General features: G+C 40.8%; 1 protein-coding gene across 1 annotated transcript in view; it reads right to left on the bottom strand.

Annotated features, from left to right (window-relative positions):
- LOC140185875 (uncharacterized) overlaps nucleotides 1-16,651 on the bottom strand; it is a 302,861-nt gene that overhangs the window by 185,880 nt on the left and 100,330 nt on the right. The window contains exon 5 of the mRNA XM_072239670.1: nucleotides 13,830-13,987. Coding sequence (XP_072095771.1) covers nucleotides 13,830-13,902 — 73 coding nt within the window. The 5' untranslated portion in view covers nucleotides 13,903-13,987. The remainder of the gene's footprint in view (nucleotides 1-13,829; nucleotides 13,988-16,651) is intronic.

Raw genomic sequence — 16,651 nt, 5'->3', positions numbered from 1 at the left:
ACGCTTATGAATAGTCACACCCTGAAATATTAACCTATTTCAGATTGTGTTCAATGTACTGTGACATTCCCAACACTCCAATATTCCTACATTTATAGATTATAGTCAATTGTGACGTCAAGATTTAGTATTTTGTTTTGCTAAAAGAAAGGAAAATTATAAGAACATTATAACTGGTATTCAGCACAGAAGAGATGTGTAACAGTGAATCAATGCTAACTCATGTGCTTTATTACTCAACAGTTGCAGAGACATCTCATCCCATCCAGTATCTTGTCTTGTTCCACTCATTCCTCTACACCATACCATATGCTCACTTGAACAACTCAAACTAACTCAAGCAACACACAACAAAGTTGCGGGTGAACGCAGCAGGCCAGGCAGCATCTCTAGGAAGAGGTACAGTCGACGTTTCGGGCCGAGACCCTTCGTCAGGACTAACTGAAAGAAGAGCTAGTAGGACATTTAAAAGTGGGAGGGGGAGATCTGAAAAAGATGACTCCGTTCTTATGGAGTGTTTACTGCTGTGACAGAGCGTGCCATGAGATGATCAGTAAAAGCTACATGTTGAGCTCCGCAGTCCTCTGGAGCACTTAATGCCACATACCACTCAACAAGCAGATTATCAGGCAGGACCAATCTCAGTGAAAGTTTGCAAATCACTATTGCACTACAATATGGCCAAAAAAGCATCAAATGGAACAATAAGCAGAATATGTTGAATACTTCCATATTCTAGATGCAGACATTGAACATATCAAAGTTGCTGCCAGCCACTGACTAAGTAACAAATAAATGTTGTAATATTAGAGTGAAATCTATGTAAAATGTCATTTGACTTTCTTCATTTTGATAAAAATGTAAAAGTGAAACAAAATATCATTTTCCTTTATGAGCCTACGGCTGATTGAAAATGTGCATTGCACTAGCTGTTTGCAGGTAACTGTATATCACCTGTTTGGAGCCAACAGAAGCAAAAAAAATCAAGGAAAATGCAACTTTATAAGCTTCAGCAATGAAAAACAGTCCTGCACACCAGAAGCCAACACTGAAGGCAAGATAAAGGATTTCTACAGCGTTAAAGAGAGGGCACTACACCAAAACAACATTACCATCTAAAATAATTTATAAATCTAATTCTGTTCAAAAATTTTTAAATTATTATATCTATACTTAGAATTTCTTCACATCACAGATTTTGTTTCCCTGACATTGCAAATTCCTACCTCCAATGTTTTGTATTTCCCTATGTACATTGTTCATTTATGAAGAAAGGGGGAAGAACCTGGACATAATAGTAGTTTTAGTGCTCTGTTTGAATATCCTTCCAGTTAAGTAAGTATTTTGAAGCATAGTCAGTAGTTTAATGTGGGAAAAACAGTAGCCATTGGATGCAATAATGAATAATGTGATGTTAACAACATTACACAGTCAGACGTGAGAATATGAGAAAATATACAGTGATCATGATGCATGTTCATTACATGCCTATTTTTCCTAATGCACAAACCATTCATGCTTTTATTTCATTATTTCAACGTCCAAGGAGAACTAAGTGCTAAAAATTGCTTTCTATGCCTATCAAGGAGTTCTAATTTCATGAATGGCTATCATCAATCAAGGACTACTGGATGCTACTTGATTCCATACCTGGGAGTTTTCATTACCTCAGAATCAGAATCAGGTTTAATATCACTCACACATATCGTGAAAGATGTTGTTTTACGGCAGCAGTACATCACAACACATAATAAAAAAACTAAATTACAGGGAAAAATATCAAAAATAAAAAAGGATCTAGTGCTTTCCTGGCATACATGATGACTAAACTGTTTTTGGGATTCCAGCAGGGTACAGATATTGATTATAACTGACATTTAGATGACAAACTCTGCCATCTTCAAGAAAAAGGCAGAGTTTGTCGTAGAAATGTCGGTTATAATTAATACCTATACCTGGCTGGAAGCTTGAGAATAGTTTGTTCATAATATAGAAATAAATTAAATAAGTAGGGCAAAAAGAAAGCCAAAAAGAATAAATACTGAGGAAGTGTTCATGGGTTCATTGTCCATTCAGAAATCTGATGGCAGTGGGGAAGAAGCTGTTCCTAAATATTGAGCGTGTGTCTTCAGGCTCCTGTACCTCCTTTCTGATGGTAGCAATGAGAAGAGGGCATGCCCCGGGTGATGGGGGTCTTAATGATGGATGCTGCCTTTTTGAGGCATATCCTTGTGAAGATTTCCTCGATGCTGGGGATGTAAGGTGCACTCAACGTCATTGAGTGCATCAAGGAGGACTAATAATGTAAACTATTCCATAGGTTTGAGAATGCTTGAGCAAGACATTAAGGAGCAAAAAGTACTACAGACAGCTTTGTGTTCAGATGTGGCTCTCTATGTCTTGATGGAGAGAAAGACTGCTTTTGAGGTTGTTCTTTGCAGAATATATAAGGAAGAACCAGCGGATGTCATAAATTTAGAATTTCAGAATGCTTCTGGCAATGTGTAACAAGAGAAATTATTAAAAAGAATTGTAGCACATGATGTTGAGAGTTAATTGAGATTGAGAAGTGAATAACGAACAGAAAATAAACAATAGGAATTGCTGGGGAATTTCTGCGTTGGAAGGCTATATCAAGTGGTATCTACAAAGACTATTGCTGAGGCCAAGCTACTCACAATATACAACAATGATTTGAATGAGGGAGCCATGTGAAATATTGTATATACAATTTGGCTTAGTGGAGATTTAAGGTCTGAAGAAAATTCATGAGGGCCTTGAGGAGATATGCATGCTAAATAGATAGACCAGGGCATGCAGATGAAATATTCTTTAGAAAAACATGACACCATTCATCTACATCGAAAAAATAGAAAAGCTACATATTTTAAAAATAAGAGGTATTTAAGATCCTGAAAAGCAAATTAAAAAAGGCTTCTGAGACACTTGTTGACAGCCAAAATAACTTTTATCTCCATTGACAATGGAATGCTATGGAGAAATTTGAATAGAAGGCAGGGTTATGGAGTAACAGATTAAAAACTAAGGGAAACATGACAAAATTATGCAATAAATAAGTAGGATTTGCAATAGATAGATTTGTCTGACATTGCTACAGCTCCAATAACATCTTTCAAAAAACAAAATCCAGGGAGATATCAACATAGCAGAGAAAGGATTAGCTGAATACACTCAATGGCTGTACACTTTATCAAAGTGTTATTCATAATTGATCTCCATGTTATTGAGACTTCAACAAATCCATCACATCTTTACAAGGAGTATTGAGATAGTTTGACATAAAACAACATGCAAAGCCATCTCTAGACAGCTTAAAACTAAATGAGAAAATAAATTATACCTGCTGCTCCCTGTTCTGGTGTCCCTGACCTTGAACTTGACTGCAAACTTCAGTCATCCATCATACTTGCCCACCTACACTTGGTCTTCTAGCCAGTCTCAAAATACTCCTGGTTTTCCAATGGCACACTTCGGTATGCCATATTCAATCCCAATCCCTCCACTAAACAATAATATTCCCATGGTATATGGCTTCCCACCTGTTGCCCAATACACCATGTCTCACAAAGCCTACTCTTCATCAAAACTAATTGCTTAACTTGAAACTAGAACTGTGAACTGCCTGGATTTCAACAGCAGAGCCACCTGCACTGTGTTGAGGTGTGACACTTAAAATTCAAATTACAGTACTCCAAGCTTCTCATTCAAGGCTGATCTTTTAACACAGGCATCCACTTGTAATCACTAATTCCACTATTTCAAATCCTTCCACAGAGCATATTCTCTTTACCATTTTGCCATGTATAACCACATTTACATTTCACAATAAATACTTTCTCCATACCAGTGAAAAATTTTCTGTATTTTCTTGTAGTATTTAAATCATAATGAATAGCCATTTGATTCTGAACCATTGTTTTAAGGACCAGTAATTTCTACATATGTACTGTGGAGAACATTCTGACTGGTCACATCACTGAACCTCCAATGCACAGCGTCAAAAAACGCTGCAGAGGGTTGTAGACCCAGCCCTCATGGGCACTAGCCCTCCTACCATCAAGGCCATCTTCAAAAGGTAGTACCTCAAGAAAGTGGCATCCATCATTAAGGACCCTCACCATTTGCGACATGCACTCTTCTCATTTCCACCATCGGGTAGGAGGCACAGGAGCCTGAGGAAGCACACTCAGTGTTTTAGGAACAGTTTCTTTCCCTCTACAATCAGATTTCTGAACAGTCTATGAACCCATGAACATTACCTCATCATTTTGCTCTCTTTTCACATTATTAATGTTTTATATACTTCTTACTGTAAATTGTACTAATATTTTATGTATTGATTTGTAGTGTTGCTGCAAACAACAAATTTTGTGACATAAGTCAATGATAATAAACCGTATTCTGATCATTCTTACGGAAAACATTTAAAAACACAAGTGAAACAGTTTGAGGAAATTAACAATTGGTTAACCATGCTTGATTATGCTGAGCCTAAACAAATCACATCAAGTCAAGTTCAAGTTTACAGCCATTCAACCGAATAGACACAATATACAGCCCCAAACAAAATAATGTAGGTCTGGACCAAGGTGCACAACACAGTACATATAACTCACAAACAACACAAAGGTATATTACCATAAATAACCAAAAATAAGATGCACATACAACTTAAAAAGTAAACAGTATAACATGACTGGCACTTCGTATGTGATGAGACCAGGATGATGACAGGGAGTCCAGTAGTCTCATGGCCAGGGTAAGGGTCACAGAGTCATAGAAAAGTACAGCACAGAAACAAGCCATCAAACCCAACTTGTCCATGCCGAGTCATTTAAACTGCTTATTCCCAATAACCAATAACCAATGACCATAGCCCTCCATACCCATAACATCCATGAACACATCCAAACTTCTCTGAAACGTTGAAATTGACCTTGCATGCACCACTTGCACTAGCAGCTCGTTCCGCATTCTCACAACCCTCTGAGTGAAGAAGCTTCCTCTCATGTTCCCCTTACATTTTTCAACTTTCACCCTTAACCCATAACCTCTAGTTGTAATCCCACCCAACCTCAGTGGAAAAAGCCTGCTTGCACTTAGCTATCTATTCCCCCATAATTTTGTATACTGTACCTCCATCAAATCTCTCAGTCTTCTACAATCCAAGAAATAAAGTCTTATCCTTTTCATTCTTTCCTTATAACTCAGAATTTCCAGACCTGGCAACATTCTTGTAAATTTCCTCTGTACTCTTTCAACCTTATTTACATCTTTTCTGTAGGTAGGTGACCAAAACTGCACACAATACTCCGATATAGGCCTCACCAATGTCTTGGCATCCAATCTTCCGTACTCAATACTTTGATTTATGAAGGCTAATGTGCTGAAAACTTTCTTTACAACCCATCCACCTGTGATGACACTATCAACAAATTACGGACCTGTTTTCCTAGATCCCTTCATTCCACCATACTCCTCAGTGCCCTACCATTCACTGTGTAAGACCTACCCTAGTTGGTCCTACTGAAATGCAAAACCTCGCACTTCTCTGCATTAAATTCCATCTGTCATTTGTCAGCCCATTTTTCCAGCTGGTCCAGATCCCACTGCAAGCTTTGATGGTCTTCCTCGGCGTCCACAACACCCGCAGTCTTAGTGTCATCAGTAAATTTACTGATCTAGTTAACCACATTATCATCCAGATCATTGATATAGATGACAAACAACAACGAACCCCCGGGATCCCTGCAGCACTTCACTGGTCACAGGGTCTAGTCAGAGAGGCAACATCTACTACCACTCTTTGGTTTCTCCCACAAATCCAATAACCAATGCAATTTACTAACTCATCTTGAATGCCAAGCGACTAAACCTTCTTGACCAACATCCCATGTGCAACCTTGTCAAATGCCTTGCTAAAGTCCATGTCGACAAGATCCACTGCCTTGTCTTCATCAACTTTCCTGTTAATTTCCGTGAAAAACTCTATAAATGTGGTTAGACATGACCTACCAAACTAATGCTGACTATCCTTAATCAGTCCATGTCAATCCAAATACCCATATATCAGGTCCCTCAGAATACCTTCCAATAACTTTCCCACGATTGATGTTAGGCTTACCGGCCTATAATTTCCTGGTTTATATTTAGAGCTTTTCTTAAACAGCAGAACAACATTGACTATCTTCCAAACCTCTGGTACCTCACCTGCTGCTAAAGATGTTTTCAATATCTCTGCTAGGGCCACGGCAATTTCTGCACTTGCCTCCCGTACGGTCCGAGGGAATACCTTGTTCGTCCCTGGGGATTTATCCATCCCAGGATACTTCAGGACAGCAAGCACCTCTTTCTCAGTAATCTGTATAGAGTCCATGAAGCTAGTGCCGTTTTGCTTTACTTCTATAGACTCTGTGTTTGTCTTCTGAGTAAATACTGATGCAAAAAAATGCATTTAAGTTCTCCCCCATCTATTTTGGTGCCACGCATGGATTACCATTATGATGCTCCAGAGGGCCAAATTTGTCCGTTGCAATCCTTTTGTTCTTCACATATGTGTAGAATCCCTTAGGATTCTCCGTCACCTTGTCCACTAAGGCAGCTTCAAGCCTTCTCTTAGCCCTCCTGATTGTTTTCTTAAGTGTTCTCTTATATTTCTTGTACTCTATACGCATCTCCTTTGTTCCTACCTGCCTACACCTGCAATGCACCTCCATCTTTTTCTTAACCAGGGCCTCAATATCTCCCTACATCTGTTATCTTTGCCTTTTATTCTGATAGGAACATACAAGGTTTGTACTCTCAAAATTTCACTATTGAAGGCCTTCCACTTACCAAGTCCACCTTTGCCAGAAAACAACTTGTCCTAATCCACACCTCCAGATCCTTTCTGATACCATCAAAAATGTCTTTTCCTGAATTTAGAATCTCAACCCGTGGACCAGACCTACTTGGCATTGTGGTCACTAAATGCAAAGTGTTCTCCTACATAAACCTCTGTCACCTGTCCTGCCTCATTCCCTGTTAGCAGATCCAGTATTGTACACTCTCTCATTGGAATTTCTACATACTGATTAAGGAAACTTTCCTAAACGCATTTGACAAACTCTATCCCATGTAATCCTTTTACAATTTTTCCCAGTCAATGTGTGAAAAGTTAAAATCACCAACTATAATAACCTTATGTTTTTTGCCACAGTCTATGAGCTCTCTACAAATTTGTTCTTCTAAATCCCTCAGATTATTGGGTGGTCTATCATACAGCCCCATTAACATTTTGATACCTTTCTTAGTACTCAGTTCCACCCATAACGTCTCACTAGATGACCTCCCCAGTTTGTGTTGGCTGAACACTGCCATGACATTTTCCTTGACTAGTAAATCCACCCCTCTGTTTTAATCTTTCCAGTTCTGTTGGGTCAAAAACAACAGAAGCCTAGAATATTGTGCTGCTGGTCCTGCCCCACATACAACCGAGTCGTCTCACTAATGGCTACAATATCATAATTCCAGGCACTGATCCATGCCTGAGCTCATCTGCCTCTCCTACAATACTTCTTGTATTAAATATATGCATCTGAGAACATTAGTCACACTTAACAACAACTGTTTCCACAACCTCTCCACTAACTATTCTGGCACTATGGTTCCCATCCCCCTACAACTAAAATTTAAACCCTATTGTGCAGCACTAGCAAATCTTCCCACTACAATATCAGTCCCTTCCAATTCAGGTGCAAACCATCTCTTCTGTAGTCCCACCTTCCCTGGAGAGAGCCAATGAATCAAAATTCTGATGGCCTCCTACCTATACCAACTCCGTCACCATCAGTTAAACTGTATAATCTTCCTATTTCTGGCTTTATTAGCATGTGGCATGGGTAGCAATCCTGAGATCACAACCCTGGAGGTCTGCTCTTTAAATTAGCACCAAACTCCCTGAACTCACTTTGCAAAACCTCATCTCTCTTCCTACTTATGTAATTGGTACCTACATGAACAACGACCTCTTACTGTTCACTCTCCCACTTAAGAATGCTAAAGGCACAATCCAAGATATCATAAGAACATAAGATCATAAGATATAAGAGCAGAATTAGGCCATTTGGCCCATCAAGTCTGCTCTGCCATTTCATCATGGCTGAATCATTTTTCTTCTCAGCCCCAGTCTCCTGCTTTGCCCCATATCCCTTCATGTACTGACCAATCAAGAACCTAGCAACCTCTGCCTTCGATATATTTTTACAGACTTGGCCTCTACAGCTACCTGTGGTAATGAATCCCACAAAGAAAGTCCTTCTCATTTCCATTCTAAAAGGACATACCTCTTTTTTGAGGCTGTGCCCTCTGTTCTTAGACACTCCCACCAGAGCAAATATCCTCTCCACTCCACTCCATTAAGGCCTTTCACCATTTGATATGTTTCAATGAGGTCACCACTCATTCTTCGGAATTCCAGTGAATACATGCCCAGAGCCATCCAACCCTCTTCATATGACAAGCAGTTCAATCATGACATCAGTTTCGTGACCCTCCTATGAACCCTCTCCAGTTTCAGGACATCCTTTCTAAGATAAGGAGCCCAAAACTGCTCCAAGTGAGGGCTCACCAGTGCTTTATAAATTAGAACAGAATAAGAATCAAAATCAGGTTTATTATCACCGGCATATGTCGTGAAATTTATTAACTTAGCAGCAGCAGTTCGACGCAATACATAAAAGAAGAAAAATAATAATAACAAATAAATCAATTACAGTATATGTATATTGGATAGATTAAAAATTGTGCAAAAACAGAAATAATATGAATTTATAAAGAGAGGTAGTGTTCACAGGTTCAATGTCCATTTAGGAATTGGATGGCAGAGGGTAAGAAGCTGTTCCTGAATCACTGAGTATGTCCCTTCAGGCTTCTGTATCTCCTACCTGATGGTAACAGCGAGAAAAGGGCATGTCCTGGGTGCTGCGGGTCCTTAATAATGGATGCTGCCTTTCTGAGACACCGCTCCTTGAAGATGTCCTGGGTACTTTGTAGGCTAGTACCCAAGATGAAGCCAACTAAATTTACGAACCTCTGCAGCTTCTTCCGGTCCTGTGCAGTAGCCCCCCACCTCCATGTCAGACAGTGATGCAGCCTGTCAGAATGCTCTCCATAGCACATCTATAGAAGTTTTTGAGTGTATTTGTTAACATACCAAATCTTTTCAAACTCCTAATGAAGTACAGTCGCTGTCTTGCCTTCTTTAAACTGCATCGATAGGTTGGGACCAAGTTAGGTTCCTCAGAGATCAACATTACATCCTCGCTTTTATATTTCTCATACTTTTGAAATGAATGCTAACATCAGTTTTGCCTTCCTCATCCCAGACTCAACCTGCAAATTAACTTTTAAGGAACCCTGCACAAGGACTCCGTAATATCCTAGACCCTGACACCCAGAAGCAACATACCATCTGGGAATCTTATTCTCATCCATAGAACCTTCTTTCTGTTCCCCTAACTAATGAATCTCCTATCATCACAGCTTGTCTCTTCTCTCCCCTTCCCTTCTGAGTCGCAGTGCCAGAGACCTAACCACTGTGACTTTTCTCTGCTAGGTAACCACACCCCACCCCCCCCCACAACAGTATCCAAAGTAGCATACCTGTTGTTGAGGGGAATGGCCACAGGGGTACTCTACACTGGTTCCTTATCTTCTTTCCCCCTCCTGTCACCCAGTTTCCTGTTTACTGCACCTTGGGTGTAACGACCTCTCTACATGTCCTATCTATCACCCCCTCAGCCTCCCGAATGATCTGGAGTTTATCCAGTTCTTATCCCAATACCTTAACACAGAATGTTAGAAGATGCAGCTCAATGCACTTCGCACAGTTGTAATCGTCAGGGACAATGGATGTCTCCCTGCCCTCCCACATCCCACAAGAGGAGAATTCCACTATCCTGCCTGGCATCTCTACTATTCCCAAATGAGCAACTAACTGCAAAGAAGAAAAAAAACAATAAATTGTGAGGTAGAAAAGAAACCTCTACCTAATAGAAACATAGAAAACCTACAGCACAATACAGGCCCTTCGGCCCACAGTGCCAAATATGTCCTTACCTTTAGAAATTACCTAGGGTTACCCATAGCCCTCTATTTTTCTGTGCATCAAGTACCTGTCCAAGAGTCCCTTAAAAGACGCTATCGTATCTGCCCCCACCACCGTCGCCGGCAGCCCATTCCATGCACTCACCACTCTCTGCAGAAAAAACTTACCCCTGACACCTCCTCCGTATCGACTTCCAAGCACCTTAAAACTGTGCCCTCTCGTGCTAGTCACTTCAGATGTGGAAAAAAGCCTCTGCCTATTCACATGATCAATGCCTCTCATCATTTTATACACCTCTATCAGGTCATCTCTCATCCTCCATCATTCCAAGGAGAAAGGGCCGAGTTCACTCAACCTATTCTCATAAGGCATGCTCCCCAATCCAGGCAACATCCTTGTAAATCTCCCCTGCACCCTTTCTATGGTTTCCACATCCTTCCTGTAATGAGCCGACCAGAACTGAGCACAGTACTTACTCCAAGTAGGGTCTGACTAAGGTCCTATATAGCTGCAACATTACCTCTCGGCTCCTAAACTCAATCCCACGATTGATGAAGGCCAATACACCGTATGCTTGCTTAACCACAGAGTCAACCTGCGTAGCAGCTTTGAGTGACCTATGGACTCAGACCCCAAGATCCCTCTGATCCTCCACACTGCCAAGAGTCTTACCATTAATACTATATTCTGCCATCATGTTTGACTAACCAAAATGAACCTCCTCACACTTATCTGGGTTGAACTCCATCTGCCACTTCTCAGCCCAGTTTTGCATTCTATCAATGTCCCGCTGTAACCTGACAGCCCTCCACACTATCCACAGCACCCCCAACCTTTGTGTTACCAGCAAATTTACTAATCCATCCCTCCGCTTCCTAATCCAGGTCATTTATAAAAATCACAAAAAGTAAGAGTCCCACAACAAATCCCTGAGTCACACCACTGGTCACCGACCTCTATGCAGAATATGACCTGTCCACAACTACTCTTTGCCTTCTGTGGGCAAGCCAGTTCTGGATCCACAAAGCAATGTCCCCTTGGATCCCATGCCTCCTTACTTTCTCAATAAGCCTTGCATGGGGTACCTTGTCAAATGCCTTGCTGAAATCCATATACACTACATCTACTGCTCTATCTTCATCAACGTGTTTAGTTACATCCTCAAAAGCAAGACCTGCCTTTGACAAAGCCATGCTGACTATTCCTAATCATATTATGCCTCTCCAAATGTTCATAAATCCTGCCTCTCAGGATCGTCTCCATCAACTTACCAACCACTGAAGTAAGCCTCACTGGTCTGTAATTTCCTGGGCTATCTCTACTAATGCTTCTTTTTGCCTTCTCTGAGGGAAGCCTCTAAATCTGAATATTCCGACGATGGCTGCTCTGAAAATGGCCGCTCCGCTTGCCCAGCCTTATTTTAATTTGTTCTAGTCAATTAATCCCATACACTGATTGAGAACTACTCAAAACTCCAAAGTGCTGTGGATCGCTGCTTTTTTTTACTTAATTGACAAACCTCAGTGAACTACGTCTTCTCACACTTCCGATCCCTGATTGGGTGCTGCTCAAAAAGATTTGTTGAAACCGTCATGGAATATCATGTTTATTTCAACAGCCTTATAACTATTTTCAGTCTCTCAGTGCTACAATCAGAAATTCCCACCTGCTTCAAAAGGGCAGTAATCATGTCCAAGAAGAGCAGGATGAACTGCCTTAATGACTATCATCTGGTAGTACTCACATCTACGTCTTTGAGAGGTTGGTTGAGGCTGAAATCAATCCTATCTCAGCAAGAATCTGGAACCACTGCAATTTGCCTGTTGCCACAATAGGACTACAGCAGATGAGATCTCATACCTGGACAATGGTAATATTTACAACAGGCTGCTGCTTATTGACTACAGCTCAGCATTTAACACAATCATTCCTCAAGTTCTGATCAAAAAGCTCCATAAGCCAGGCCTCTGTACCTCCCTCTACACCTGGATCCTTGACTTCCTCATTGGAAGATCACAGTCTGGGTGGATTGGAAATATCATCTCCACCTCGCTGACAATCAACACTGGCACAGCTTAGGGATGTGTACTTAGCCCACTGCTCTACTCCCTCTACACCCATGACTGTATGGCTAGACTCAGCTCAAATGCCATCTATAAATTTGCTGATGACACAACTATTGTTGGCAGAATTTCAGATGGTGATAAGGAGACACACAAGAGTGAGATAGATCAGCTGATTGATGGTGTCGCAGAGACAACCTCACAATAAGACCGAGAATTGACTGCGAACTTCATGAAGGATAAGACAAGGGAACACACACCAGTCCTCATCAATGGATCAGAAGTAGGAAAGGTGAGCAATTTCAAGTTCCTGGATGTCAACATCTCTGAGGATCCATCCTGGGCCCAACAAATCAATGTAGTTACAAGGAAGGCACAACAGTGGTTATATTTCATTAGGAGTTTGAGGAGATTTTGAATGTCACCAAATTTCTACAGATATACTGTGGACAGCATTCTAATTAGCTTCATCACTGTGTGGTATGGGGGAGAGGGGGTGGCCACAGCACAGGATCAAAATAAGCTGCAGAAAGTTGTCAACTCAGTCAGCTCCATCATGGGCACTAGCCTCTCAAGTATCCAGACACCTTCAAGGAGTGATGCCTCAAAAAGGCAACATCCATCATTAAGGATACCACCCTATCACCTAGGACATGCCCTCTTTTCATTGCTACCATCAGGGAAGAGGTACAGGACCCTGAAGGCACACACTCAATGATTTAAGAACAGCTTCTTCTCCTCTGCAATCAGATTTCTGAATGGGCATTGAACCCATGAACACTACGTAATTTATTTTTCTTTTTTTTTATCTCTTTGTGCACCACTTATTTATTTTAACTTTTTAATATATACCCATTATTGTAATTTACAGATTTTCTTATTATGTATTACAATGTACTGCTACTGCATAAGAACAAATGTCACCACTTATGCCAGTGATATTAAATCTGATCCTGATTCTGAACTGTGGTATTTTATTTATTGGACTGTATTCCAGATACATGGCTACTGTTCAAATGATGAAGCACTGTGACTACTTTTTTCTAGGATCTGCAGGGCTTTAAGTGTTTTGAGTTTTGATTTCTATTTTAAAATGTTAGTATGTTCCAGAAAGCTTCAGAATCAGATTTAATGTCACTGGCATATGTTGTGAAATTTGATGTTATGCAGCAGCAGTATGATAATTCATGATAATAAATTGTAAATTACGGTAAGGAGTATATTTATATTTTAAAAGTTAAATTAAATAAGTAGTGAGGTAGTGTTCATGGGCAGTGTACAGTAAATTAAATAAACTATTTATAATTTTCCAACAAACTGATCATTCTATGAAAGTAAAATGTACATTGACATTTTCAACCATACTTTGTCGCGATGTTTAAGATCTAACATAGGTTATGTCAAAAATCATCAAAAACCTCTACAGAAAATTTTGCCTGAAGCCAGATCAAAGGTGAACACCTGGAAGCCAGTAATGACAACACAGAAAAAAGTAATCCTACACTCTGCTTGGCCATTGAGTTGGTCGTGTTACACTAATCACTCCATTTAAGTTTTATTTATTGTCACAAACTTCTCATCCGTTGTAAAAGAAAGGTTACGCTTTTCTCTTTCAGAAAAGAATAATTTTGATGCATTTAAAGAGATGCATGTTCTACCCTCATGAAGATCTTCATAATTCTTCTTATACTGGCTGAGTGCAGTCACTTGTTCTGTTGTCTCCTGCAGCATTGTCCTTAGGTCTTTGATGGTATCTTCATAGCATCTGGCTTGCTTTGCAGTCTTCTCCTTTACATTATGATACTTCTGCAGCAACCTGAAAAATATAAAAAAAAATGATAGGATAACTGACCAGAAAGTCACTGCTTTCATATATTTTACTATTTACTCTGCACTAAATGTTTGCCAATTATCACAAATGGTCATTTTGTCTGACTGAAATGTCATAGCTTCAAAAAAATTCTCATCCCGGAGAAAGCTAAACATTGTCATATCCTAACCAACATGTTCCTGAAAGGAACAGTACTAAATCAAATCACACTCATCAAATTTCAGTGTATCCAACTATTCATCATTGTTCCTCATAGTCTAATATGTTTAACTCTTGTCATGTTCCTGTGAGGTAATTCTTCCATTGACTTTATGACACTCTTCTCTCATTTGTGCTACTGCTTTCTCCCTCAATAACACCACGCTCCTCATTATTTCCAAATCAGAAATGTAAAGTAACATCTAAATTAATAGTCAGACTGAGAAATGCTGATACTTCTAAACTGAACTATCAGAATATTTACTTCTTTGCATAATTGCCTCAAATTTCAGGACCCCATCTAAATTCACGGCTTCCAAATTTGCTGACTACTATTTTCTAGTGTTTTCCCACTAATACTCTGATTCTGGAATACCTGTGGAGTTCAGCAAGATCTGCTGAATCTGGTTAGAGTACAGGTAACAAACCGGGTCAGGTCACAGATCTCTCAGTGGGTGAGCATCTGGGGGACAATGACCACCGCTCCCTGGCCTTTTGCATTATCATGGAAAAGGATAGAACCAGAGAGGACAGGAAAATTTTTAACTGGGGAAGGGCAAATTATGAGGCTTTAAGGCTAGAACTTGCGGGTGTGAATTGGGATGATGTTTTTGCAGGGAAATGTACTATGGACATGTGGTCGATGTTTAGAGATCTCTTGCAGGATGTTAGAGATAAATTTGTCCCGGTGAGGAAGATAAAGAATGGTAGGGTGAAGGAACCATGGGTGACAAGTGAGGTGGAAAATCTAGTCAGATGGAAGAAGGCAGCATACATGAGGTTTGGGAAGCAAGGAGCAGATGGGTCTACTGAGGAATATAGGGTAGCAAGAAAGGAGCTTAAGAAGGGGCTGAGAAGAGCAAGAAGGGGGCATGAGAAGGCCTTGGCGAGTAGGGTAAAGGAAAACCCCAAGGCATTCTTCAATTATGTGAAGAACAAAAGGATGACAGGAGTGAAGGTAGGACCAATTAGAGATAAAGGTGGGAAGATATGCCTGGAGGCTGTGGAAGTGAGTGAGGTCCTCAATGAATACTTCTTTTTGGTATTCACCAATGAGAGCGAACTTAATGACGGTGAGGACAACATGAGTGAGGTTGATGTTCTGGAGCATGTTGATATTAAGGGAGAGAGGTGTTGGAGTTGTTAAAATACATTAGGACAGATAAGTCCTCAGGGCCTGACAGAATGTTCCCCAGGCTGCTCCACTAGGCAAGGGAAGAGACTGCTGAGCCTCTGGCTAGGATCCTTATGTCCTCGTTGTTCACGGGAATGGTACCAGAGGATTGAAGGGAGGCGAATGTTGCCCCTTTGTTCAAAAAAGGTAGTAGGGGTAGTCCAGGTAATTATAGACCAGTGTAGTCCAGGTAATTATAGACCAGTGAGCCTTACGTCTGTGGTGGGAAAGCTGATGGAAAAGATTCTTAGAGATAGAATCTATGGGCATTTAGAGAATCATGGTCTGGTCAGGGACAGTCAGCATGGCTTTGTGAAGGGCAGATCGTGTCTAACAAGCCTGATAAGAGTTCTTTGAGGAGGTGACCAGGCATATAGATGAGGGTAGTGCAGTGGATGTGATCTATATGGATTTTAGTACAGCATTTGACAAGGTTCCACATGGTAGGCTTATTCAGAAAGTCAGAAGTCATGGGATCCAGGGAAGTTTGGCCAGGTGGATTCAGAATTGGCTTGCCTGCAGAAGCCAAAGGGTCGTGGTGGAGGGAGTACATTCGGATTGGAGGATTGTGACTAGTGGTGTCCCACAAGGATCTGTTCTGGGACCTCTACTTTTCATGATTTTTACTAACGACCTGATGTGGGGGGTAGAAGAGTGGGTTGGCAAGTTTGCAGGCAACACAAAGGTTGGTGGTGTTGTAGGTAGTGCAGAGGATTGTCGAAGATTGCAGACAGACATTGATAGGATGCAGAAGTGGGCTGAGAAGTGGCAGATGGAGTTCAACCCGGAGAAGTGTGAGGTGGTACACTTTGGAAGGACAAACTCCAAGGCAGAGTACAAAGTAATTGCAGGATACTTGATAGTGTGGAGGAGCAGAGGGATCTGGGGGTACATGTTCACAGATCCCTGAAAGTTGCCTCACAGGTGGATAGGGTAGTTAAGAAAGCTTATAGGGTATTAGCTTTCATAAGTTGAAGAATAGAGTTTAAGAGTCGGGATGTAATGATGCAGCTCTATAAAACTCTGGTTAGGCCACACTTGGAGTACTGTGTCTAGTTCTGGTCGTCTCACTATAGGAAGGATGTGGAAGCATTGGAAAGGGTACAGAGGAGATTTACCAGGATGCTGCCTAGTTTAGAGAGTATGCATTATGATCAGAGATTAAGGAAGCTAGGGTTTTACTCTTTGGAGAGAAGGAGGATGAGAGGAGACATGATAGAAGTGTACAAGATAATAAGAGGAATAGATAGAGTGGATAGCCAGCAGCTCTTCCCCAG

Source organism: Mobula birostris, chromosome 21 (assembly GCF_030028105.1).
Source record: "Mobula birostris isolate sMobBir1 chromosome 21, sMobBir1.hap1, whole genome shotgun sequence".
In the NCBI taxonomy this organism is placed as follows: Eukaryota; Metazoa; Chordata; class Chondrichthyes; order Myliobatiformes; family Myliobatidae; genus Mobula; species Mobula birostris.
Note: the sequence above shows the minus strand (reverse complement) of the source record. Positions and strands in the feature narration are given on the sequence as shown.